Source organism: Natrix helvetica (assembly GCF_964273705.1).
Source record: "Natrix helvetica genome assembly, chromosome: 6".
NCBI lineage: Eukaryota > Metazoa > Chordata > Lepidosauria > Squamata > Natricidae > Natrix > Natrix helvetica.
The window spans coordinates 39,464,615-39,492,086 of NC_138553.1; the positions used below are offsets into that span (position 1 = coordinate 39,464,615).

The 27,472-nt window shown below is 40.1% G+C and overlaps 2 protein-coding genes across 4 annotated transcripts in view; one reads left to right on the forward strand and one right to left on the reverse strand.

Moving 5' to 3' along the window:
- Nucleotides 1-19,290, reverse strand: part of TMTC3 (transmembrane O-mannosyltransferase targeting cadherins 3) — a 37,529-nt gene extending 18,239 nt beyond the window's left edge. The window contains exons 1-8 of one of the 3 annotated variants that reach the window (XM_081958142.1): nt 19,071-19,290; nt 10,920-11,034; nt 8,853-9,066; nt 7,909-8,127; nt 6,757-6,856; nt 6,032-6,147; nt 4,566-4,738; nt 2,106-2,358 (exon numbers count right to left, since the gene is read on the reverse strand). In XM_081958142.1, the coding sequence (XP_081814268.1) occupies nt 2,106-2,358; nt 4,566-4,738; nt 6,032-6,147; nt 6,757-6,856; nt 7,909-8,127; nt 8,853-9,041 (1,050 nt within the window). In that variant the 5' untranslated portion in view covers nt 9,042-9,066; nt 10,920-11,034; nt 19,071-19,290. Of the gene's footprint in view, nt 1-2,105; nt 2,359-4,565; nt 4,739-6,031; nt 6,148-6,756; nt 6,857-7,908; nt 8,128-8,852; nt 9,067-10,919; nt 11,040-12,647; nt 12,750-19,070 lie in introns of those variants that run through there. The other 2 variants (XM_081958141.1, XM_081958143.1) reach the window with 2 other exon arrangements.
- Nucleotides 19,291-19,720: 430 nt separating this feature from the next.
- The window catches only part of CEP290 (centrosomal protein 290), a 72,009-nt gene continuing 64,257 nt past the window's right edge, over nt 19,721-27,472 (forward strand). Inside the window, exons 1-3 of the mRNA XM_081958711.1 lie at nt 19,721-19,912; nt 24,424-24,544; nt 24,631-24,708. Coding sequence (XP_081814837.1) covers nt 24,443-24,544; nt 24,631-24,708 — 180 coding nt within the window. The 5' untranslated portion in view covers nt 19,721-19,912; nt 24,424-24,442. The remainder of the gene's footprint in view (nt 19,913-24,423; nt 24,545-24,630; nt 24,709-27,472) is intronic.

Sequence of the window (27,472 nt, forward strand, 5' to 3'; positions counted from 1 at the left end):
GAAAAACCAGATGGCCTGGAAAAATAGGATTTTCTAATGACATCCTAATGTTTTTGTGATGCTGACTATATGAGGCCCATAAAACCTTTTTACGAACAAATAACATTACTTGGGTTCCACTATAACCGTGATCAACATAAAGCACAAAATTACCCCAGGGACTCCCCTTTCTAGTTAACTGTGTTTGTTTTCCTAGATTATTGCTAGAGCAGCAATGGTTGTTGGGAAGTACTCAAGTGACTTCCAGCATTTTTGCTCAGGGCAGATTTCATTTCATTCATAGATCAAGTATTGGGTGGGAGTGGGGAGGAGGGGGAAGAGTCATTTAATCCAGAATCTATCTATGGTGCTGTTACTGTGTCGTTTTAACATGGCAAAAAAAAAAAAAAACCCTGCTGTCAATAAAGACCATATTGTATGTGTATAATACAAGAGCCTCATAAGCACAGAGGAGCAAAATCTGCAGATACAAGTTACACAGTGAAATAGATGCTCCAAGAAATACTTTAAAAAAAATCAGCAAAGAAATAGGATATTCATTATGCATCCCATTCTTGATACATCCAACATTCCTCACAATTTTCATTACAGATAATATACAATGTACCAGCTTGATAAAATCTGATGTTTTCCTGAGTGCCGAACTAACGCAACTCAAAGTGTACCAACATTCAAGGACAAAAGGCAACGTGGAGATACAGTGAGAACAATAATTAACTCCATACCTACAAAACATGATCACTGAAATGTACTGATGCAAGTATAGCACAATAGAACATGCAACAGAAATTAGCTAATTCAATAAAATGTGGTGATAGATAGGATCTCTATTTTCATATATGCAGCAAAATCGACTTGGGAATATTTCCATCACTTACACTGAATTGGGACCGAATTGTAGCTGCTGAAAGAAAAAAAAATCAAGTCTAAAGAAAATGTGCTGAATATAGAATAATCTAATTCAGTACACATTTAAATCTCTCTGTACAGTTGCAAGTAATACAAGAGGGGCTCCCCTTGTGATGAGAGTGAGAATCAATGCTGAAGGTTCTACAGGTCTCACTATTACCCCTATTCACTGTGTTGTGTGTTTGGGATGGGGCATCCCCCGGGTAAAGGAACGGAGAGGCCAGGGTTAGGGAATGCTGCCTCTCTTGGCCCATTTTTTCCTGCTGCTCCCTGTGATTTATAGAGGAATTGAGGGAGTTGAAAGAGGATCAGGAGACACCGAAAGGAGCACTGGAAGAAAACAAAGAATGAGCTTGACCAAACACAAGGTAAGGCCACTATTAAGGTTTATCTCATGACGGCATGAACAGAGAAGTGCCAATACTTATCCGCTCCGCCACCCAGCACCCTGTATACGGTTACCTGGATTCTCCTCAGAAAAGGAAGCCTGGAGGCCCATTTACAAAGCCGTGCAGAGGAATTTGTGCACCTATAGGATAAAATCGCTTGGATTCATTCCCAATTGGATACCAAGCATGGTGTAAATCCTGTGGAGAGGCCCAGAGAATGGACTTACCCAGTTACTTGGGAATGATTTGATTCTATTGGACTTGAGGAAATGGACAGGATCCTCTGAAATGTAAATGCCGTCACCTGTGCATTAGATCCATGCCCCTGCTGGCTGGTTAAAAACTGCCCAGGAGATAGATGGTGAATTTATCCTTGTTGGCGGGTGTGTCCTGGGTCTTTTTAAAGAGGCACTGGTTTGCCCCCTCCTTAAGAAGTCATGGTAACATACCATTCTGGACAGCTTTTGTCCAGTCTTCAATCTACCCTTTTGAGGGAAGCTGATTGAGAAAGCGGTGGTGTTACAAAGGAAATGGATTGTCTGGATTCTCTTCAGTTAAATTTCAGGCCCAATTTTGGGACTGAAATAGTAGTGGTCACACTCATAGATGATCTCGGGTGGTAGCGGAATGGAGGCGGTGCATCCATCCTTGCTCGTTTTGACCTCTTGGTGACTTTTGATACCATTGAGCATTCTATCTTTTTGAGCTGACTTAGTGAGTTGGGGGTGGGTGGCGTAGTTATGTGCTGGCTCACCTCCAAGGTCAGTCTCAGTCAGTCTTGATAAGTAGCCCTATAATGTCACTTACCATTAATACAGTCTTGGAGGAATCCCCAGGATACCGGAGACTGAAGACCACCAAAATGCCCAAAAAGCAGAAGAAGGTGACAGTGGCAATATTTCTTACATCTAGCACGGATTCTATCAATGGGATGGTGCCCATTGTCCAGTCACAACACAATTCAGAAGGATTTAGAAGCAGCCAAGCATTTACTGGAAGAAGGTAATTGAAAGTCAACTGCCTCACAGGAGATGGACTCACAGCAGCTGGGTTATCAAACCTAGAAAGAAAAAGTTGAGTTGAGGTACAACCCTATGACATGACAAGAGACACGTTAAATCTCTGGATTAGATCCAGGATTGAATGAAAAAGTATTTTGTGAAACGGATGACCTAAAGAGAAAGGTTATAGGGAAAATGATTATTTCCCCCCCCCAACCTTTCCTCTTCCTTTCCCTACAACAGGGGTGTCCAAACTTGGGAACTTTAAGACTTGTGGACTTTGGTTTGGCTCTCCCCCTCCTCCTTCCCTTGGGGCTGAGAGCACACTTGTTTCCAGCCGCTTGTCTGAGGGGGGGGAAATCCCCCTCCCCTCCAGCCGCGCCTCTCCAAGTCAAACCGAAAAAAAAGTTTGCACAACTGACGAGTTTTTAAATTGGTAATGGGGATGAAGGGAGTCTACACCTCACCGCTCCGCCACCGCATCCTTCAGTTTTCTTTTTCTCCGCACAGCCTCTCAGCGAAAACGCCCACGCGTCCTCTGATCTGCTCCCCGGTGTCTTGGGCGAGGCGGGGGACCTCCCGCCAGCCACCGCCGATCCAGGGATTCCCCGTGGTGCCGCCCCTCCGGCAGGACACCTCTGTGGGGCGTCCTGTGCCCCCCAAGAAGTGGGGAAGCCCACCGGGGAGCCGGAGCGAGCAACAAGTTGCCCGTCGCCGTCAGCCGCCGGAACCGGAAGTCCCTGGCTGGGGAATTCTGGGAGTTGAAGTCCACAAGTCTTAAAGTTCCCAAGTTTGGACACCCCTGCCCTATAACAATACTGAAGGCGGAAGGCTTATTCAAAACAGTGTGAAAAATGGGACAGTAGCAATGGTGAAAATTATGGCCCCAACCTAGCTGGATTCTTTACCAAGGGAAGGAGTTCTTCCATTCATGAAGGGTCAAACCCTAGTTAGAATTCTTGCAAAGCTGCCTTGACCTTTTATTGAACCAAGGAAAACAACAATTGATGCATTTCTATAGTTTAGCAGGTACAAGCTGAGGTCCAAAGCAAGCAAATCAAGTGACCGGTTAATCTGTTTAAACTGGGTTTTAGGCAGCTTCTTAAAAGTCTGGGGTAATCAGAACCTTACTGGGTCCATGATTCATGTATCATGTACAAGGTCAGGATGCCCAGCAGGTTGCTTTGCTGATGCAGGCGTGATTAACTGTTGAGATCATCAAGGGACTTCTACTGCTTGTGTCTAGGACTGCAAAGTGCTATGCTGTAGTCACCATGCCTGCAATATTTTATGAGAAATATGTTAAAATGCTCTCTCTTCTGCCAAGCCTTCTTTACATAAATGTTGGACAAATGCTTTTTGTTTCTGCTTTCTCTCCCCCCCCCCCCCACTCCTTCTTACTATAATTGGGTTTTTACATTTATTGTTTTACTCTACAGTTTATATCAGGGGTGTCCAAACTTGGGAACTTTAAGACTTGTGGACTTCAACTCCCAGAATTCCCCAGCCAGCATGGCTGGCTGGGGAATTTTGGGAGTTGAAGTCCACAAGTCTTAAAGTTCCCAAGTTTGGACACCCCTGGTTTATAGGTTGTAAACTGCTTTGAGATGCTTTTATGTAGCAAACGGTATAAATATATAACGTAAAGCGACCAAGTTAGTGGACTACAGGGTACATTGAAGTCCACCCAAAAATTATGCAAACAAATTCTCAGGACAGGGATAGCAATTAACTCAAGAGCCAGCAATTGCTTGGCTTTGAGCCGGCAAGTGCAGAGGAAAGACTCCACTGAAATATGGAAAAGGGACCAAGGTATAAACTGTTATGAGTATAAGAAAGAAGAATAGTTATATTGACAGAGAAGCCTCAATTGCTTAATACAATTTCAGCCCATTCACAGTTGACATTCTTATCTAACTATAGCATGTCAAAGGTCTGAGAACTCCTACTGAGTTCAAACCTGCCATCTAAATTAAGCTGTTTATAGTTGACTAGTGGAGATCTACGACTGAATCCTGGATCAGGAAACATGACAGAAGATGGTTGCATGCATGCAGCCCCCCCCCCTTTTTTTTTTTTTTTTGCAGATGAGCAAACCTGAGACCAGCAATGCATCCTTTATCTTTATCCAATTTCAATCCCTATACTTACAGGGGAATCCCTGAATAGGCTTATGAGTTTGTTGAAACAGTAAACATAACAAAAGATCACAAAATGTTTAATGCATAAGTGAGATTATATATATATTACAAATAGTGGAATTTACCTTGTAAACACCGGTAACTGGGACTGAATAACTTGAACTCTAATCACAACAAGTAGTAGGGTACTGAACATCAGAACAATTAGTTTCAATAACATTTGAAGCATACAGTAGGGAATGCTGCCTTTGCCTCGAAGAATGTGTAACACTGTATACCAAAGAATTGGCACAGTATACTGGACAAGGAAATAAAAACATAAACAAAATTCAAATGAATTTTCTGACACCACAAGCAAACTTCTTCAATATAATGCAATCCAAGTGTGCAGGTCTACAACTCCCCAAATTCCCAAACAAAGTAGCAGTAATTCTGGGGATTTCATTCAACTGAAACCCACCAAATTTGGGGATGGGGGGGAGAAGAGCCTTCAAACAGGATTCAAAACCCTATCTGCCCCCTTTATTTGAAAGGGAAATATTTAAACAAGCTTGTCTCAATGATTAATGTAACCAAACACTTTTAAGTTTTATTCACCAATCATAATGAGTTCTGCCATACATCAAAATATTTTTCAATTCAATAAGCTATTCATGTTATATTCACTGCCAATACATTTAACAGAAATCCAATGTTTAGTGCATTTAAAGTACCCATTAACACAACAATGCCAGTATTCTATGCATGCTAGGATGCTTAGGTCCTCAAGCCATACACTTCACACATCTGTCTTGTAGAAAATAATTCATGTTACCTCCTAGAACAGTCTTAAAAAGCAAGTTGTTGTTTTATGGCAATTTAATTGTACTATTGTCCATTCTGAAGTTTGCTTGCTAGGACATTTCTTTTCACTGGCTTTGTTATCATGGAAAGGTCTCCAACTTAAAAAATATATTTTTAGGGTTGATGTAGTTGTACCAGAACTGACAGGGTACAGGGGAAATAACTTTAATAGATAAGAAATGGGAGGTGTGTGGATTCATTTGCCAGTAATTCAATAATAGGGACAGAGTTTTCATTTGGTATTTTTAGCTTTGGACAACACCTATTGCACACGAGATGTCATTGGTATCTTGCATTTGCATGGGCCTTTGAACTCAAGTGAGATATGATCTAGTTCAGTGTTTCAAATGTGGCAACTTTAAGCTTTGTGGACTTCAACTCCCAGAATTCCCCACTCAGCATGTGACTCGGAACTCTGGGAGTTGAAGTCCACACATCTTGAAGATGACAAGTTTGAAAACATTGATCTAGTCAGTCTGGAATACATTTGAGCGTTCTCCTTTAGCACAAAGAGATCCCAGATAATCTTTATGGTACTTTCAGTCCTATTCTGCAATAAAACTTGTGGGGACTAAATTATTCATCTAGATATATTCATTAAATCTAATACATGCTCCTGTGAATAGAGTGTGATATCACCAACTTGAATAAATGTATCTAAAGGGAATCATTCAAATCCCATAGCCAAGTGTCTCCAAGTGACATATTTTAATTTCAGATCTGAAATTGAATCAGATAAATTCCTTACCCCTTGAGCAATAAATACTTCATAGACACAACATATCCCCACCACCGTTACTCCTTGTTCCTTACATAATGTAGCAACAGCCACCAAAAAAACTGTTGCTGCAATAGGAGTCCACACTGCAATGTAAGATACAAAAATAGTTAGTCTTCGTGAATTTGGGAAAAGCAACATTGCATTTCAATATTTCCTTACGCTCTGAACACTGAAGGTACATTGCCTTGCCAGATGGTTTTATTGAAAGTGACCACATTTTATAGCCATTTAAGAATAGAAGTACCATCTTATACTGTAACTATCATTTGAAGATGCCATGCCAAGGCATAATTCTCCAATCTGGTGCCATCCAGAGGCCATGCCGCAACTTCCAAAATCATAGGGCCTTTGCTCGTTTCCTTAAATTAGGATTGGGTGACCTTATACAGACGTGAACTTTTCTTAAAAATATTTTTTGTTGTGAGACACGTGGTGGCAGAATTGCAGCAAAGAATGATTGATTCAAGTGCTAAGAGTATGATTGGGATGTATCTCTCTCTGGCACCTCATATGCTTTCATTTTAATATATGCTTCACTCTTAGCCACAGAACAAGAGAAAATGAACTGACTTGTTACACAGTGATTTGAAATCACACAAACCACTGCAGATTCCCTATCTGGGCTTTAAATAACTACATTGAAAGTATGGGGGGTGGGGGGTGAATTATTGACCACTCATTGTTTGCTTTACCTATAGTGTTTTCAGGCCCTCTGGATCTGGTATAGGACAGAAAAGCAGCTAGAAAAAAAATTGAGGAGAGAAGTTCTGCTCTGCCCACCACACCAGTTACCTAAATAAAAGATACAGCAATATAAATCATTTAAGCAAAATGAGATAAAATATTAAAGTAAGGGACAAAAAAAAATCTTATATATTTATATTCAAGTTCTGATTTTTCCATTGTTTGGATGAAGTATGCAAGGACAGAACTAGGCTGCCATCATGTGGATAAACAAGGAAATGCCCTTATTCTAAATTAATATTATAAGAAAACTGAAGATGCTCTGAGGTCAAGCCCAACTGCTGTAACACATCCATGGACTTTTCCTGAGAATAGGACAATATATATAATATATGTAGTATAGCCCTTGCCTTTATCCAGGGTGCTTTTCCAACTCCCAGCCCACTTCCCCAGATCAATCATTGCTGACTTGCTCGGCTATAACTTGCAAAACATAGGAAGAAAGCAAGTTGCCATATCAGAGATGTTTTATTTTTACTCGGGAATGAATTTTGGAGAAAAATGTGCATTATCCCGAACAAATAGGACCTAGAATAAACTTTTCATACTTTTTTGGTTGCGTGTCATAAATGGACCGGGGGGGGGGGGGGGAGGGAAGAGAAAATAGAGTAAGAAGTGACTGACTCATTCAGAGACCAAGAATGAAGGAACATGTTGATTGCTCTGTGAATATGTGCTTAGAAAAAGCTATTTGGATTCAAAAGACATGATGTAATCTGAGAAACTGTGTATGTACATTAACAGTCATTTTGCCAAGCAGAAGCACTGCCAAACACATGACCTTGGAACGGTCTTGACACAATTGCACAGAGCCTTCAAGAGGACAAGCTGCCTCACAGCTTTAACAAGGGAGCACATTCACTGCTTATGCCGGTTCACTTCCTAAAGCACACTTCAAATGCATTAACACAATCTGTGGTAGCTGGAAAGGTGATGTCTGTAAGTAAATGATAGGTTTAAATGTAGATGCATTTGAGAATAGCCCCCTTCTCCCCCATTTCCCTAAATTGTTTTCTCACTATCATCACCCTGCATTGTTTCCCTACGCTGTTTAAGAACTCCCCACAGTTTGAACTAGCAAAATTTTTAAATTTACTTACTGCTTCAGTATGTATGGGATGCACTGCAAATAGTAAAGATGCAACCAAACTGCTTTTGTTGTCTAAGAAAAGCTTACAGACTTTGAGGAAGATGATACAAACAATTGCATGAAAGATGACGTTCAGAAAGTGGTATGAAATTGCATTTAATTCACTGAAAAGATAGTTCAAGCGAAATGTGAAGACAGTGAAGGGTCGATATGACTTATGACTTCTCTCCTAAAAAGACAAAACAAAGAAGTAAACAACATCACATAGAAAGGAATAAAAGAAAGGAATAAAAGCTATTGCTAAAATGGAAAGTTCTAAAAAAAAGTTTTAGAAGCCTAAACAAGTAGTATGTGTGACTTTCCCCTTAAAGATCATGCTAAACAAACAGCCAGATAGCCAAACTAGGCAAATCTGTTCAAATCAATCTCTTCCTCTCATCATATACACACTGCACAAATTCACCCCTTTGTGCATTGCTAAGAATGCAAGATTACATTATATTTTCTCTTCAAACATTCAAAATAACATGAATAGGAGATTTTGAAAATTGCCAATGTCCCTCTGAGCCTTGGGGGCATTCATGCCAATTTTGTTTGCTTTGTTTGCTCAAAAACATATCAAATCTTCTCCCTCAAGTTCTCTGTGTATGACAGTCTACTTGCTCATTCCAATTTTTTCCAGATCTACAATGAGAGTTTATAAGAGGAGTATGAATTTCAGATAATCTAGTTTGAATTATATTGATTTTTCCTCTCATTTTTAATATCTTGATGATCAGGATTTGTATCCTGGTCATCATATATGTTATAAATTAAAATAAACGGAAAATAAAATATCAGTATTTTGCAAAATATCATCGAAGGCTGCAGTGACATTTTTGAAGTGCAAGGTAGGTCTTACACATTGGTTCAATGCTTTATAAAAATGCTTTAAGTGTCCTGTAGAGGCATTACCTCAGACATGGGTGTTCCCCAGAAGTCATTCAAAAAAAGATTCTTAATTGGAGTTGAAGGATGCAAATCTTTATTGTCCAAAATGGCGGAAACATCATCAAAAACAAAGCCACAAAATAGACTGTTCCAGTAGCAAGCGGTCACTACGCCAAATATTAGTGCAAATTCCTTTGGGCTAACATAAGCCATCTTCTCCGGAACTCATACAAACTATCTGTAAAACAAATTTCAGCTTGTTTTAAACATCTGCTTCCATCAACATAAATATACACAGTGAAGATGAACTGAAAGCTAGAAAATTGCTGCTTATCTCCATAAGTAAACAACTCTTTTTCACAAAAATTGACACATTTTAGCATAAAGGCTGCAGCTTTATATCCTAGCAATACTGCTTTGCTGGTTTCACTCATTTGCTTCCACATAGACTTCAAACAGTGATAACATCTGGTATTTTGCTAATTATTTTGCTAATTTGAAAAAAAAAAACAGTTCAAAAAGATGGACTGGTTCATAAAAGCTTAGAAGAGAATCATCTACTCCAATAATACTTTCAGTAATGCTTTGGGGTGGGTGGGGAGTGGGGTGAGAGGAAAGCTACTACCTTATACAAGCCTACACACTGAGCTTCACTTCTAAAGAGATATGCATGGGTTTGCATTGTTAGTCTCAGGAATTATAATATCCCAATTCCTTTTCTTTCAATGACAAGGAAAGAAAGCTTTGAATTCAAAAGAAATAGCATGTCATCCTTAGGGACCAAATCACCGATTCCGAACTGAGTTACCTTTCTTTTAACTGAGATATGTTTCCTTCAAATATTTTTTGCTTTAAGAGTTAATCTTAAAATTAACTGTCTCCTTACCAGGCTGCTGGCCATAGGTATGCATTAAAACTGATCAGGATTTTAAGACATGTTCTCTAGTTTAACGTAGCACACAGATACATACAACATATTTCCTATATATTGGAATAAATAGCAAGGGAGAAAAGAGTAACAGGGTGATTATAGATGAATTAAAATCATATATATTACTTATTGATCAGAAAGTAACATATATAATTTGCAATGAAAATGTATCTTCTTTGAAATACATTTATTCTGAACGATACTGTATTCATCTACCAATAAAATGATAACACTTTAGCTTATTAGATTGCTATAAGTCTTTCAGTACTTTTCAGCTAAGTACCATGCCATATGTTATTTCATAAAGTTTACAGGTCCTATTAAACAGATCAAAAACTTTAAATTGATTTATTAAAACATAAGATTGTATACTATGGATGGACCTTTTCAGACCATAAAAATCTTAACCTGCTAGCAAGTGCTGATATCTTGCTACCCACTGAATTGTAGCAACTATTGATGTAATATTGCATTGTAATATTATTGAACATTACAATATTGAATATGTGATAATATTGAATTGTAGCAACTGTTGATGAAATATTGATGTAATATTTCTGGATGTAATATTGCAATCAAAATCCATAGACTCTTCAGTTAATCAGCAATTGCTGAAAATATATGGGCACTTGGAACTAATGGTACTGAATAAAATAAAATAGCTCCTTGTGAAAAAGAAATTGGTAGGCAAATATAACTTGCCAGAGAATTCCTTACTTAAAAGTGAAAAATTATCACATTAGTCTGGATATGGTTCTTATGACAAGAGTCTTAGTTAGGAGATAATGACTTATGTAAAATTATATAAATTCAGTCTCTGAAGGCGAGAATTATGGTCTCTTAAATTTATTACCAGATTATTCTATTTTGCAGTAACAGAATATCAAAATGTACATATAGAGAAAAAGGCATTTTATTTTACTGAATGAAATCAACCACCATTATAAAAATAAAAGTTTTCAAAGGAATTGTACAAACATTTGATTTCATCAGTAATCTTGAATTAACAAATTCAATCTGCTCACCAAGATTTTTATGCCCAGATTAAAATAACAACGCACAATGCAAAAAAATTTAGTCATGCATTTTATTTTAGAATGAAGCAATGATTAAAGAATTTGGGATGAGTGTCCAAAAATCAACATTTTTAGAACATTTACCTTATCAATCAAGCATAAAATGTTTTTTTCATTTATGCAAATTCTTCAAGGAAGCCATTTCTAAAATCTTTTTTCCAATCTGTACTACTATCAGTAAGTGATCTGTTACATGGATCTTTACTAGGACAAAGGGAAAGAAAACATATTTAGGTCAATTTCATTTAAGCCACCTTAGTTATCTTAAACTGTTGAAATTGCAGAATATACACACTCTTAAGCTAGGCAAAATATTGCATGACAATATTAAGATTATCCAAAAATATAAACTGAGAAAACACTTGTAATTAAGCCAGTTCTAATATTAATATAATATCATTTAGTGAGTTCAATTGATTATGGCAAAATGGTCACAGAGCAACACCGTTGCTAAGTAAACCATGTGACATTGTGTGTAGAGATAAGATACATAGAGATGCTGAGAAGGCCGCTGGTTGCTGCAATTTCATTCAGATAAAGTTCTCCCAGACAGTATCCTATGCCTGACCTCCCCTCCCTTTCCCATTATTTTGCCTCCGCACAGCACAGAGACTTCTCTTCTTGCTTGTTTTCTTCCCAGCTTAGCCCTTCCTAATGATAAGTTAACAAGCTCAACTGTGACCTTAATTAGTTGATTAGAACCCTCCTTCTGGATGGCTCCCTGAAATTGATTAGACCTTAAGCCAATTGCTAACTGGAAGAGACTGGTCCAGTTCAAATATAAGAGTATCTTGGACATATGCTAAGAATGGCTTCCTTACTGTTTCTACTATCTACAAAGCTTATTGTTAAGCCTAGGAGATGATTTTCTGCCTATCTCTGCATAAAGTGATGGCATAATTTTCCTTGCAATTTCCTGCTACTTTGATAGGGAAAAGTGGAGATAGCAGTATTCTATTTCACCACGAAAAAAAAAATCTCGCATGCACACCAATATCACATTTATCACCATCAACTAATACTTTACTACCTCGGTTCCTCATATTCCTCTCCTTTGCTGCACCCATTGTTTAAAAATGACAAAAGAAATGACATGATTTCGAAGAGTGTTGCTTATAAAGAAAGAATGCTTAGTGAAAGGGCTATGGTTCATGACAGAGTATAAGCTTTGTATATGAAAGTCTCTCAAACTTTTCAGTGTCTGCTTTTTCCAAGTAGTAGATGACGTGGAAAAACTCTCTCTTGGAGCCCTAAGAACATTGCCAGGTATAGCAGACAATAATGGATTAGCAGCAAGTCATGTACCTATATAACCAGTGAACTATCAGATATATTCTAAGTGTGATTCACAGCGATGACCAGCTGAAAAAAGTTAGCATATAATATGAAGAAATCTAAATGTCTTTTCTAAAGGGTCCAAATCACATTACATAACACAAAAACTAAAGTTAAAAGTAAAGTTGTTCTTTATTTTGAGTGGGAAAAGTAGGAATTTTGTAAGAGTCAACAGAAGCAACTTGGTTCAATTTACACGTATACTTTGGCTTAAACAATGAGCTTTTCTTGGTGCACACGTTTTTCCCCAAATAATTATGTAAGACTCTTCACTATTATCTTTGCATAGTTAGTCACTGAGAGTAACTCTGCATGTGAATAAGGGATCTCTGGGCAATGGAAAGGCAAAATGTAGGCAGATATACCTGGAAGGGTAGGTCACATATGTATGTATGTCTGTCTATCCTTACCTTCTACCCTTCCATGTGTGTGTGTGCGCGCGTGTGTTTGTGTAAATACTAGAAGTTAATAAATTACCAAAGTGTCAAAAATTTCAAGGAAAACAGGAGAAAATTCTTCAGCTCAATTTCTTTTCTTTATTTAATTGTTCAAAAAAGAAGCAGAAAAGATCCATTTTCCATTATGCATGCAGAAGAACTTTTTTTTCTGTCAAGAAACAGAACAGTTTTTAGAATTCAGAAAATGCAAAATGAAACCATGCATTATTATTGCAGAGTACCATGAACATTCAAAAGTCAAAATCTAATGTTTATTAAATGGGACAGGACACAAGCCCTATAACAAATACAGCCCTCTTCTATTTTTATATAGGTTTTTATTCATTGTAATATGACGTACAAAGAGAATACAAAAGTAAGTATTAGGGAAATTAGGGAAGAAAAGGGGAAGTGTATAGTGGGGGGGGGGAACAAGGGGAAAAGAAAAAAAAAGGCATTGACTTCCGACATCTACCCTAAACTTTTTTATTTTTTTTCATATTAATATAAACTAGCCATTTTTATAACAACAAATCTATCTAATCAGTAAAACCCCAAATCAAAGCTTCATTTTTCCCACCTCAAGCACAAAGTCCAGAAGTGGTTTCCAAGTAGAAATAAAGGTATTTTAAAACCCTCTTCTAAATCAGGGGGTTCAAACTCAATTTCATTGAGGGCCGCATCAGGGCTGTGGTTGACCTCCAAGGGCTGGACGTGATTGGCTGACTGTGTGGCCGACTGGGTGGATGTGGCCAGCTCGACGCCAGTCCCCAAATTGCTGGCATGTTTCCTCTTCCCATTGGGTAGACAGGGCTGAAGCCACGCTGGCCTGATCTTTCCTCTTTGCATTGGGTAAACTAAGACAAAGGCACTTGGCCTGAATTTTCCTCTTTGCACTGGGTAAACCAGGTCAAAACTACATTGGCCTGATTTTTCCTCTTCGCACTGGGTAGACCAGGTCGAAGCCACGCTGGCCCGATCTTTCCTCTTTGCATTGTGTAGACCAGGACGGCCCCATGGGCTGGATCCCACCACATTGCGGGCCGGATCTGGCATAAGGGCCTTGAGTTTGACACCCCTAATCTAAATCATCTTCCTTACAGCAAGTATAGGGTAAAGTAATTATTCTTACCCTATTTTATATATTTTTCAAAAAGTTATATCCTTCCTCCTGCCAACAAATCTTATCAATACAGTAGCATGGAAGAATGCATATTAATTTCATCCCATGTAATGGGACTGTAATACCCCATTTTGGTACATAGGGCTACCACACTGCAAATATGACAGCAAAGAGAAAGGGAAAACGCTAGTGCTCAACTGAATTTCCCATTCCTGGGTAGCCAGGGCCCAGGAATTGAATAGGCTAGTCAACTTCTCGCTGCTTCATAACGAACCAGAAAGCCAATCATATATACAGTACAAGATTAAATAAACATATTTATATATTTTTTCTGTATATTACTATTTGTTTGATTGCCTGAATATCAAACTATCCATGAATTCCCTCCCAAAAGTAACATTTCTGTATAAACGTTCTAACTTATCTGAATTAATCATGTTTTTTCTTTAGATTAATTATGAAATACACAAGTAGAGACAGTCCAGTCCAGCTCAGATGGCTGTTGTGGTGGGGAAAACAGGAGGAAGATGGTGCCTTTCCTGCGAGCAGCAGAAACTGCACTTGGTTTGTGGGGACTGAGGTTTACTTTCCCTTTCTGCCTTTGCCTGCCTCCTAGCCAAGGAATGCTGCTTCTTTTGCTGCCTTCCCCCCCCCCCAAAAAAAACCCCCTTCACTTTCTCTGGCATGCCTTCCTTCCTTCCCCGCCTCTCTCATTCTCATTCCCATATCGTTCCTTCCTCCGCACTCAGGAAGCGACAAGGGGACGGGAAGAGATTGGCAGTGTTGCTGATACCTGTGGTTACCGTGGCTGTGGCTTTCCCAAAAGGGGAGGCACTGCGCCGGTGAAAGGGAAGCCACATGGGCTGCAAGGCCGGGTTGGTGAGCAGGCCATGGAGGTACTGGTGGCGTGTGTGCCACTGATCTATAAATGAACGGTGGCCATCTGTCCAGGAACACAGTAAGCCTTAGATCCGTGCGGCTGCCCTGGAGTCAGCTAGGGATCAGTCCTGCCATCTCAACGCTGCTCCCTGGGTGTGCACACAGGATGCAGTGAGCATCCAGGCAGCAGGGTGGTTCTCCACTGGCTCCAGGGCGATCCCGTGGATCCAAGGCTGACCGTGTTCCTGGACAGATGGCTGCCATCCAGTAATAGATCAGTGCCCGCCCAGCCTGGGCTGAGGCACTGGGGGCTGGTCCTTTGCTGTCTGCCCTGGAAGCTCCGTGGGCCGGATCTAGCCACATTACGGGCCACGTCTAGCCCACAGGCCACGGGTTTGCATCCTTATTCTACATGATCCTGTCCATTTTTCAGGCATTCCTGGTCTTTCTCCTCTGCTCTTATATACCACAGGAATCTCTCTACAGAAATATAACTTGAATTCATGAAATGAGTGACATATAAATTTAATAATAAAATTTGTGATGAGAAGAAAAGGGGTCAGGAAGATCTGTTTTTATAAGCCCAGTTGCAAACTAAATATTCAGTGGCAGAGATCTTAAATCACAGCTTAACTGGTATATTAAGTCAACCATGTCTTTCTATTTCTCTTAAGTAATCCAATATTGCTGAATGTTCAAATGGGATATTAGATCTAAGTGGGCATATGGTACCATCCTTCACCTAGCGGATAGTGTTACCAAAATCCAGATGAACATACTATAATTGCTGGCAGATGCACAAGGGATGAATGATGATTGACTCCAAATTTATAAATCACCAATAGATGACAGCACTGACAAAATAGAAACCCTGATGTGCTTTTCAGCTCCATTTTTTTTCTTTTCAGTTATGAGAAAAAAAATGTGCTGTCATTGAAACTAAACCTGCAGTGAGTACTGGTCAGTGTGCCTTAGGCAATGCATTGTGATTGAATTTTTGACAGCTAATTAAAATTTACTGCATAATGCAGATTTATGACAATGACTGTTAATGTGAGTACTGTGCATAGCTGGGCCCCCAAAAGTGTAAAGATGGTGAACTATGAAGAGCTGATATGCGTGATAAAGAACAAATGGACAACCTGTAACAGCAACACACAGGTTTTATATGAGCAATGTTGATGAACTGATTTGAGGACAATCAATAGATCATGGAAAGGAAAATTGCTGTCAAGTTTGGCATGTCACAGAATAGGTGTTGCTTCATATTAGAAAGTTTACAAACTTTCACAAGTTTTACAAAAGTGATAGCTGGGTTCCTTGTATGCTGATGACAAAGATGAACACTTCCAGAAATGAAATTTGTCAAGAATTGCGTTCAAACTACATGAATGAAAGTGAGGAATGTCTACAACACATTGTGACAGCCAACAAAACATGGGCACTTTGTTATGACACAGACATTAAGCATCATTCCATGGAACACTGTCATAAAACTTTTCCAACAAGGGAGAAGAAATCCTACACTTTGGCAGAAAAACTCACGGATAGTTTTCTTGGAATGCAGATGGTGTTATTCATAAGGATTTTCTTGAACCCCACAATACTATCTGGATAACACTCAGAACTTTGAAACAATTGAGAGTCTGGAAGCATAACACAAGAAAGAATTTGTTTTCAACATGATAAGACCTCATATCTTACAAGTCACCAAGTTACACCTCACATCTTGCCCCTTCTAACCTAAGATTCAGAATCCGTGCCATGTGACTTCCACAAATTTCCAAAGTTAAAGAAAATCTTTGTGAGTATCTATTTAACTCAAATGAACAGCTGGAAGGAGTTGTCAGAACCTGATTGAAAAGGTAAAGAATGCAGTTCTTTGTGATGACTATTCCACCATTGCCAGAACTATGTAGCAAATGGGGCTATGCAGAAAAGTGAACCAAGTAATGAAAGAGCTCAGGAAAATAGTAATTTTAAAATATCCCCAATTTAAATTAAAGTTATGGAAAGATTCATTGCTTCCAATTAAATTTTTATATTTAAAAAAAATAGTTGAATGTGCTCTTACAATATGTCTCTTTTGGTGAGACCCAAAAGAATGATCTTTCTGAAAGCAACCTGGAAGTAATAATCTTCTAAAGTAGTATCTCACTATCCTCTGTCCTCTCCCTGCTGCTTATCATACTAGTTTTAACTCTATTTTTCTGGGGAGCTGTACAGATTTCTGAGCAAAACATTGGGCCAACTATCATCTATATTATTATTTTTAGAATTTCTATGGGTCAAGAATAATTTGGTCAGATTATGCTGATAAGCTTTTGGACTGCAAACGTTACAAACTCTGTTTAGAGTAAAGGATAAAATCAGATAGGGCAGGGAGTCTGGCAGAATGAAGTAAGTTATCCACAAGGACAGTGATGTGCATTCATGCCAGATTACAGTACTTGTTCCAAGAAGATATCCATATATCGGAGCCGCCTTTTCAAATGACATTTCTCCTTTAAAAAATTCTGATAAACTTCAAAACAATCTTTAATGTGGCATGTAAAGCTACCCCCCAACCCCAAGATTCCACTGGAGATATGAAAGCCTTTGGGTATATGTAGAAGAGACCAAAAGTAATTGAACTGTATCCTGAATATTCTACACAGCTATAAAGTACCCCTGCCCCCAAGGCAACCAACTCCGTAGAACTGGAATTGAGAAATACTGTGTGCTATTTTTGTACTGACTGCTAGGTGTTCTAAATTGCATTAATTGCTTCAACATTTACATATGCACACAATTAGCTATGTAACCATCTGCCTGATTGTTAGAAAAAATGTACTGATGGGGCAGCTGTAATTTGCTTATTGGCATTTAGGACAGAAAATGAATGGCTGATATATCCGGAATATTTATATATAAAGCACTGATGCTGTTCTATATGAAATCAAGTGTTTGATTCAATTAATATTGTTGACAATGGCATCAATACAATTTCATAGGCAACCTATGTCTCATCCTGACTATATAATGAATCATTTTTTGGTTTTTTGCCTTCAAATCAGTGTTGACTCCTGGTGATTGCCTGTACAAGTCCCTACAATTTTCTTGGCAATATTTTTAGAAGAGGTTTGCCTTCTTCCTGGAGCTGAGAGAGAATGACTGGTTGAAAGTCACCCAATTGGCTTCATACCTAAAGTGGCATTGGAGTTGATAGTGGTTTCTAGCCTGGTACCTCAACCATTACACCAAACTGGCTCTCTACCAAATTCTTCTTTCTGCTGAGCTTTATCTCTGATTATTTCCCGGTTGCTCACTTGGCATTAATTAAAAAATTGGTTAGTCATTAGTTTCTTTGAGGGTTCCCCCTCCAATTTCCCAGTTTAGCCTACATTCCTGAGTCTCTCACTTAGATATAAATCAGACCTCAACCTCTTTATATAAGAGGTTCTTTGAGTTAAGAGCAAAATCAGCCAGGTGCAATAATTTGCTGTGGCCTTAATAACTACAGCTTTGATATTTTCCAGGCTTATAAAGAAGCAAAGAACTGAATAAATATGAATAGAGAACAATGTTACAAAAATGTTAAGCACTGTTTAAAACGTAGCAAGATAGAACAATGAAGTCCAATATATTCAGAATGAAATAAGGACCCCAAGGTAGACAAAATATGGGGAGGGGGAGGAGAAAAAACCCAGCGGCCTGAATAACTTTCATGTAAACGTATCAGATTCATGCAAATATGAATACTGTAAAAAAAATATGCCACTGAAATCTAAATTGTATCCAAGAGTTAAATTTTGATTATAAACTACCACTTCAGGATACCCAACTACCTGTCATTAAGAAATTAATGCATGTAGAACTATTTCTCCCATTTCCAAATTACCTAGGTGGAATTAAGAACTATGCATCTCACTAGCAAACTTCATTCTTTTTTAAATTGGGTAAATAATTCTGATTTATATACAATGACAAATTCACACAATCTTTACAAAATATAAGCGATACACAAAGTTTGCAAAGACAGCATGCTCCAAACCTAACAAGTCATACTTTTGCTAAAGAAGCAAGCTATAAATGAAGCAGACAGGTCCATTTTCCGAAGGGTTTTAATTAACAGTATCCAGCGTTGGCCCTTCAAAGGGAACACTGACAGCATTGCATTATACAGTATATGATGTTGGGCCCATATGAATTATGCAGCTAGGTAACACCACTTAACTAGAATGCATTTATAGATTATGCCAAGATACCACTACAGTACCTAATTCAAGGCTTTATAAACGTCACGTGTGAAGCCTGCTAGCCTTTTTGGAAATTAATAACAGACAAGCGAGGGGACATGTTCACCTTAAAGAGAAACCGAACGCAAAAGATCAAATAAAATCGTCCCTTGGGCTTAAACTTCACATTTGACGGACAGGTTTTCCTCCTCCGCCCTCCCAGTCCTCCCCCCCCCCCAATTACCTTTGCACGGAAAATCACCACGCGCGTTAAGTTACCCAGCTTCCCAAAAGATCCTGATAGATTCTGTCCCCGCGTGTTTTCACTTCGCAGGTTCCTCTGCTTGGGAGTGCCGTGGATGAAGCCCTTTCCCCGCCATGACTTACTCGGCAGCAGCTCTCGACTTAACTCGACATAAGACCCCCTCCCTCCCTTCCCCACAAATCAGAACGAATGAACGAACCGGAGACTCCCACCCCGATTGCGCATGCGCAGACACTCATTCTCCGTTCCCAGTAGAGCGCTCGCCGAGGCGATTTTCGGCCCCGCTCCCACCTCCCTCTTCCCAGCATTCCAAGCGGCGGATATCGAAAAGAGATTGTCTCCAGGTCGGTGTTGGGCTGACTGGGGCGTGTAGTTTTTTTCCCCCCCTACGACGCTTTCCCTAGGAAGGGAAATACTTCGCTCCTTAATGTCGAGCTGTCCGTGCTTTTTTTCCTGCCCAGTCTGCACGAGGGTCCCGTCAGCTCCGTTCCGTTCTCTTTGTTGCCGGAAATTCGTTTTTCACCCGCGCTATAGGTAGTGCTTTGTCCAACTCGGGGCGTTTGTCAACGGTTCGTCGAGCAAAGCATTTCGGGACTCGGAGTTTTCTTCGCCGAACTGCCCTCTGGGCATTGTAGTCCCGCGGGAGTTTTTGAGCGGGTGCTCGGTGCAAGTCCGGAAGCATATCCGGGCTCTTCTGAATGTGGGCGAGGGTTGTTTGATCGCGTTGCTTAGCAGCGGCCGTCCCCACCTTAAACGACTGCGGAAGTCAGCGAGGGAAGACAAAGGAAAGAGGCTGAAGGTGGGAGGAGAGGCGGTGGAAAGTAAGCGAGTCAGCAAAGGGGCGGCGCGGGCACCGGGGAGAGACGGGGACCGGTTCCCGCTTCTAATTGGGGTTGAGGGAAGGAGGACCGAGTGGACGCTGGGACTATGCCTGGCATCCTCCGCTTTCTGACTGAATCTTTGCGGTACTAAACCTTTGGGACACAGTCCTTCGCAGTCGAAATTAAGGTGGTTCTTTATGCTCCTAACCTGCGGTTTAGGTCGTCCACCGGTGAAATAAAGCTTTGCAGGATTACAGACAGGCCTGTATCCCCCCCCCCCTCCAGGAGAAGGGGGTGCAGCCGGTACATTGTTCCGGGGCCCATGGAGCTCAAAGGGGGCCCATAAAGGGGGAAATGTTGTAAAAATTTTACAAAGAAAAACAATATTGGATCATTTAAAGGATATGTTAAAACTTCACAGGCAGCAGGGATGGCATCTGGATCGCACCATCCCAAATAGACAGTAAACAAAGAAGAATCAAAGAGGGGAGGAAAAATCAGCATATTAGTTGGATGTAATTAACGTTTGAAGGAAGAGTTTAGTCAAATGCAGTGTGGAATAGGTAGATCTTTAGGAAGGATGTCAAACAAAAATGGAGAAAAAAAGAGTGCTATTGATGTTTAGGTCTTCACTGACAAAGCAGGAGGATATATTTAAACATATATTTAATATATTTGCAAGTATGTTTGAATGTAATTAATAAATGCACAGTTATGACATTGATTTATGTGTCCATGTGTAGGTGAGGGGGTCCATATTAGTCTTGTTCCAGCACTTAATCTTTCAGCGGCCCTGATAACAGATACACGAAATGTTCCCTATGGTCCAAATGCATGTGGACCTCCACTTACTTCAGTTCATTTAGTGACCATTCAAAGTTACAAGGGCACTGGGGAAAATGACATTTTTCACACTTAGCAATCTTTGTAGCATCCCCATGATCGTGTGTGATCAAAATTCAGATGCTTGGTTGGCAAATGGTTCATACTTATTATGACCGTTGCTGTGTCCCTTTTGCAACCTTGTAACAAGCAAAACCAATGGGGAAGCCCGATTCATTTAACAACCATGTTAGCAAATTATCAGCTGCAGTGATTCACTTAACAACTCTGGCAATAAAGTTAGTAAAATGGTGCAAAATGGTGAAATGGTCACTAATGCACAATGCTTTCTGCATAATCGGCTCTCTCCTAGCATAGATTATCCTAAAGCAGCAAAAGGTTTTGCCCCCCCCCTCCCCTTTTAATGCCCAGCCAGGTTCTTGGGCGAGAGAGAAGCATTGGATGGACAGCATCGCCAAAAGAAGAATACCAGATCTTGCTAATATGATCTCATGTTTTCCTGCTTGTTGTCTTGCACACGTGTTGGGGTTACATGATTTGATAAAAAAGAAGGGGGAAAATGGTGTTTTGGAGAAAGTGGACCATTCAATTAAACATTTCAATTTGTGAAGAAAAGGTGTATCTCTTGGAATGATGGAAGCCATGTGGAGCAACAGCGAATAAAATAATATGGAAAAATATTCTTTTAGCTTCTCCATTGTTTATAAAAATACCTGAAAAGAAACAGGTTTTGAAATTTTGAAACTCATAATCCTGTGGAAGTGGAAAATATTGATCCATGTCTTTGCTGTCATCTCAAATAATGGTCTTAAAACTTTTATAGAAAGGTAGGGTTTTAATGTTAGAAAACATCTTTCCTTGAATGTGCTAAGGTAGAGACTGGAGGACAGATCTCTTGTTGGGAATGCTTTAAACTAGATCCCTATACTAAACGGTAGATTGGATTCAATAACTGAAATGATCTATGATTAAGCTTAAAAGTATGAAATTGCTTTGGTACTTGTTATTCATAATATGGGAACCCAGATGCTGTGATTCAGAGACCAATTTACATTATTAGCATGTTAATTATGATTTATTCAGTAAACCATTGTTAAAATGTTACTGGGCATAATCTATTGGATATTTTACAAAATATGTTTTTTAAAAATAAACAGTCTATGTCTTGTATATAGAAAAGAATGGAATTTTAATGTTATATGGCAGAAGATTGCACTATTTAAATTTACTTTTTTCATTTTTTACATTTTAATTGCCATGAAGGCAACACAGGGTATGAGTTTTCTTTCTCACATATCAGCATTGTCAAGTGAGATGCCCCTTGGAAGATAGTTATATCAGCAAGTACAATCAAACTGATACCTCACAGTAGGAGAGAGGATCACAATGTGAATGCTTACAGAGCCTCTGGGATAGGGGTTGGAGATCTTCAGCTTTCCACTCTATGTACCTGGCTACCTGCCACACTAACCATGTTTTAGTTCAGTGTATGAACCCTATCTCCAATCTTTAACTCAGAATGAAGAATTATAAGATAAGGTGAAAAAAAAATTCCCTTCAACAAAAACTTGGATCTTACTTCCCAGGATCAAAAAACTGATATTTGAATCCCAGAGAATAGTATTTGAAAAGGCCAAAGTATTTTTTCTTATATAGTATATAGCCGTGATGGCGAACCTATGGCACACATGCTGGAAGTGGCACACAGAGCCATCTCTCCGGGCATGCCAGCCATCACCTGTTGCTTTTCTTGGTTCCAGCGTGTGTATGTGCGCCGGCCAGCTGGTGTTTGTGTGTGCATTCACGCCAGAAACGGAATACCTGTTGACCGGTGCCACTGCACCTGCATGCCAGAAAGATACTCTTCTGGTTTCTCGTGTTTCCCCGCCTGCATGCACACCGTTTTCGGCACTCGGTTCCAAAAAGGTTTGCCAACACTGGTATATAGTATTAAAACAATGTGGTTGGTTTTATTCCATAAATCTGATGGAATTGAAATTTATCTTACACCTTATGTAATCTATGTGAAATTAACTGTATAGTGGTTTTCTGTTAAGACACAATATATACTGGTGGTAATGAGCTTATACTGACGTATCACTTCTGGGATCTAGGAGGTGTGCATTTTCCATAGTGGTCCTGCTCTCTCTCTCTTCCCCTTGAGATCTGGCAGACTTCCATCCTCTTAACCTTCTGAAAAACCATTAAAACCTGTTTTTCTTCCAAGTGTTGTGATACCCAGTTGGAGCTAAATGAAACAAAAAAGAGCACTACTAGTGTGTTAATTTTAGCCATGGTGGGGGAAAAAACAGTAAACCAAAATAAAATACCATTTTTATCATTGATATGCTTGAGAAATCTATCAACAGATTCCACACATTGTAAAACTTTGTAGAAAATCAAACCTGCTTAGTAAGAGGAGTCTATTCACTGATTCACTCATTTATTCAGACATGCATTCAATTATGGAATGCTTACCGATATGAAGAAAAAATAAATAAAAACAGAAGAAAGTGGAGGGAGGAAATTGAATGGAATATTCCAACAGAAGTTATAGTTCGATGATTTAGAGCTATAGAACGTTTCCTGTACTGACAGTTATAATTGCTTGTTGACCAGTGCGTTGTTGCCTATACCCCAAAAAGTAGAGCACTTAAGATGTGAACTAAAAAATTGATTTATATTTAAATTTAACATGTTACGTAACATATATTTGTCCCGAAATGACACTAACTTCAAAGCCTTACTGTGCGAGGTTAACAGGTTTAAGTGTGTACAAAACTCTATGTAAATAATTATATAGTTATAGTTTTATGCACAGTTTCTTAGAAATCAATTTGAATTTAATAATACTAGTTTACATAGAAACAAGATTGGCAAGCCTAGTTATCTATTTTCATAGGCACAGACATAAAACCAATTTGTGCAGTGAAATTTTTGAATCTATGGCCTTCCTAACAAGAGAATTCCAAAATATTAAGGATAATTGTTCTGAAATGGTTTTTCAGACATTGTAGTTATCACTTGCATTCATTTACAATATGCTCCAAACTTATGTTAATGAAATATTTTATTAATATAAACATTAAAAACAGAATTAAAAAAGGAAATAGTAAAGGAACCCCTTAACATAATATCAAATTCAAGGAGTAGTATGCATACAAAACCTGAAATTGGATTGTTTTCAAACGTAAAAGCTGTTTTACAGGTTTTCTTATTAATTTTTACAGTAGCTCCCATATCATCTTATGGAATTCCTAAGTGAGTACATTGAGGAACTTACATGGAAATAAAGAGAAATGTTTTGGGGGCATAAATAAAAAAAAATGGCTTTTAGTCTTAAAACATTTGTTTGACTCCTTGTATCTAGTAACATTTCATTTGAGAGCCAGTTTGGTAGTTAAGGGTTTGGATTAGGAAGGGCGAGGTGAGGTTCTATTCCACCCTTGATTAATACAAGCTTAGTGAATGCCTATGGACCAATAACTACTCAGTCTAAACCTGCCTCACATAATTTCTGTTAATGGGGAAAGTAAGTCATCTACTGTTCTTAGATATAATAGCTTACTAAATAAAAATACTACAAATGCTATACTAAATATTTCAAGAGGAACACAGTGGTATTTCTGGTAAATGTAACCTTTTCAATGGGACTACTTTTTTTTCAGAAGTAAATGAATATTCAGAATGGCACCTATTTTGGAGTGGAAGAAAATTATGAGAGTAGATCCTGATGCTTTGCCTCGTCAGGAGGAACTAGCAGATAGTTTGCTTGAGACTGTGGCCAAGGTATTTTGCATGATGTTTTCAATATGTCTGTAATTAAAGGTATTTTAATGCATACTTTTCAAATATTTATATTTTATATATTTTAGGTTGATGGTAATGCTTTGAAAGATGAGACTTCTGCACATTTAATTCAACTTTTTAAAATTTCTCAATCACTAATGAAGGTCAGTACTGATATATAGTTAAGATTTGTAAAAAGCATCTTTATAAACATTTATTATACTTTAATTATTTATATATAATATAGTCCTAAGTGTATAGCAATCATCAAACCACTATGAATAGAGGAAAAATGCTAACCTCCCCCCAAAATACATCACATGCCACCAAGATATCACAGTAATCCTGTACTAAAGTACACATATACTGGGCTCAACTCCTATCCTGATCCAGCTTTTGAGGGAAGAGTTAGGTCTTCATGGCCCTCCAGAAAGTTAATAGGGTAGGGGCCTTCCAGACCTCAGGGGAAAGGCTGTTCTATAAGATAGATGGTTGTTGTAGAGAAGGCACACCAGATGATATTGTTTAGTAAAGAGGAATGGAATGCACCCACCTTATCTGATCTGGTGGTATGGACATATCCACAGGGAGAAGTAGTCCTATACATAATTTGGCTCTCTGCCATTCATGGCTTTAAATGTGATAACTAGCACTTTGAATTGCACCTAGAAAGAGACTGGCAGTCAATATGAACTCATTTCCCAGTAATCTAACACAGACAGTCCTCAGTGTCCAGAACTATATGTACCACTGCATCTTATAACCTTGTCTATATCCACACTGAAAAGGGTCCTGATGATCTGCTTTTCTTCAAGAGTCCTTTGAAACTGAGTGCCTAGCCTTTCCACAACTTTGCCTAATAACTTTAAAGTTGGAGACTGACTGAAATTTGTTCAACCCTGTCAGATCCAAGGATAGCTTTTTGACAAATGGGTAACCTATTGCTTTCTTTAAGGCAGGCAAATTCCATCTCCTCTTATAAACAGGTGTTAACCTCTGTTTATATCCAACTACACACTATCTCCCAAAAACCTTAACTAGCTAGGAGGAGCATGACACATAGCTTACAACTGCAAGGACCTTGTGCATTTCTTCAGGACCTGAAAGTCATCCCACATAATGAAGCAAGATTGTGTCTCACTTTCTTCCACAGGACCTGCCTAACAGGAGTCCAACTTAGAACAAATCCAAATAACTTTATCCAACAGATTTTCCATTGTGGGAGGGGGAGTGGTCACCTGTGGGTATTCTCTTAGCCTGATTGGTCCAAAAGACTGAGAGCAAATGCTTAAATACTCCTGGCTTTCCTTTCCTTCCCAGTTCCTCTCAGTCTTTTTGGTCCAATCACTGAGAATCTGGTATAGGTAGGAAAATTATTGGATATTTACTTTGATTTGGTCTGTTTTGGCTAATTGGGCATTTTAAATTGTTTCCCAACAACTTTAAATTTGCAGCTGTGGCCCAAAGGGACAGCGTCTGCCCCTAAACGTTGGGGGGGGGGACCTCTTGGGGGCTCCTGCCTCCCTTCTGAGGGCGCGGAGCCTAGCCCGACTCCCGGGGCTGCGGGGGTGCCGGCTCTAGCCAGCTGCAGCCGCGCCGAGGCTTTTCTTTTTAAAAACGGAGCTTTCGGCGCCACGTGGACTCAGCAGCGGCTGGAGAAGCCGCTGCTTGCCGGAACGAGCGGTTTTTCGCTCGGGGAGGCTTTTTGACTGCTGTGGTGTGCAGGCGAGTGGGGGGAGTGTGTGCGGGCCTGCCGCGAGGCCCCTGGGTGCCGCTGAGCCTGTTTTGTTGCAGCTGGAGGCCAGAGGCTTGAGAGTGAGTTTTTCGGCCGTTTTCTTTGCCGCGTTTGTTCCGGCGGCCATTTTGAATCACGCCACGTGCGCGCAGCTTCCATTGGCCTTGAGGAACTCTGAGGCCTAGGCACAGGCGGGCAGCCTGTTAGAGGCCTTGCTGCAACAAGGGTCCAGGCTCCGAAAGGGCCTACAGCGGCCTTCTGATCGCGATTTCTAGTCTCCTGGACACGTGAGTAAGGCGATGGAAAAGGGCGCGATTCTTCCCCAGGGCCAGGCCGAGGGCCCGGCAGGAGGGGGGCAAAGGCAGGAGGCCGGGGATCCCTCGGGTGCCCCAGGGATGGCCCAGAGACCATCCAGGGCCTCCACCAGGGAGGAGGCAAGGAGGCATAGGGCATTGGAAAAGACCTTTGCCAGGGCCGAAAGGCAGGCCAGGTCTACGGGGCGGGCCTCAGCCAGCAGGTCTCGTTCGCCCATCAGGCCTAGATCGTGCCAATCCTCTCCTAGAGGATTCAGCCCCTCATCTCCCTCTGTGTCTCCACCCAGGTCCCACAGATATTCCAGGCAGAGGGGGTCTCCCTCTCCTTCCCACTCTATCTCACCAAGGTTGGCGAGGGGGAAGGAGGAGGATCCCTTGGAGGGAACTTCCAGGGGACCTGTTTCCTCACGTAGGTTGGCCCCCCAAGGACCTAGCTCTTCTTACGGAGGGGGGGAGGATTTGGAGCATCTCCCAGAGAACATTAAAAGGCTTATTTCGACTGCTATTACTAGGGGCATTGCACAGAGAGACAGGGGCTCCTTCTCTGCTAGGTCTCAGTACAGGGCATCGTCTCCGTCTATGGTAAGCGAGGCCTCAGCCCTGGGAGAGGAGACTCCCCATGGTATGGGGTTCTCTGAGGATGAGGAGACTGCTAGGCCCGAGAGTCCTCCGCCCAAAGGTCTTTTTCACCCGGCCATGTTCAAGATCCTTCTAAGCAAGGCTAGGAAGACCACCAAGGTGGGCACAGGTGACCCCACGGTTCCTCCTCCAAGGGACCCGGATATGGCCATGTTTTCAAACACGGCCACTAACAAGGCTGAGATTCCGGCTCCCCCTTTGTTCATGGAGGTTCTGACCAATCAGTGGTCTCGCCCTTCC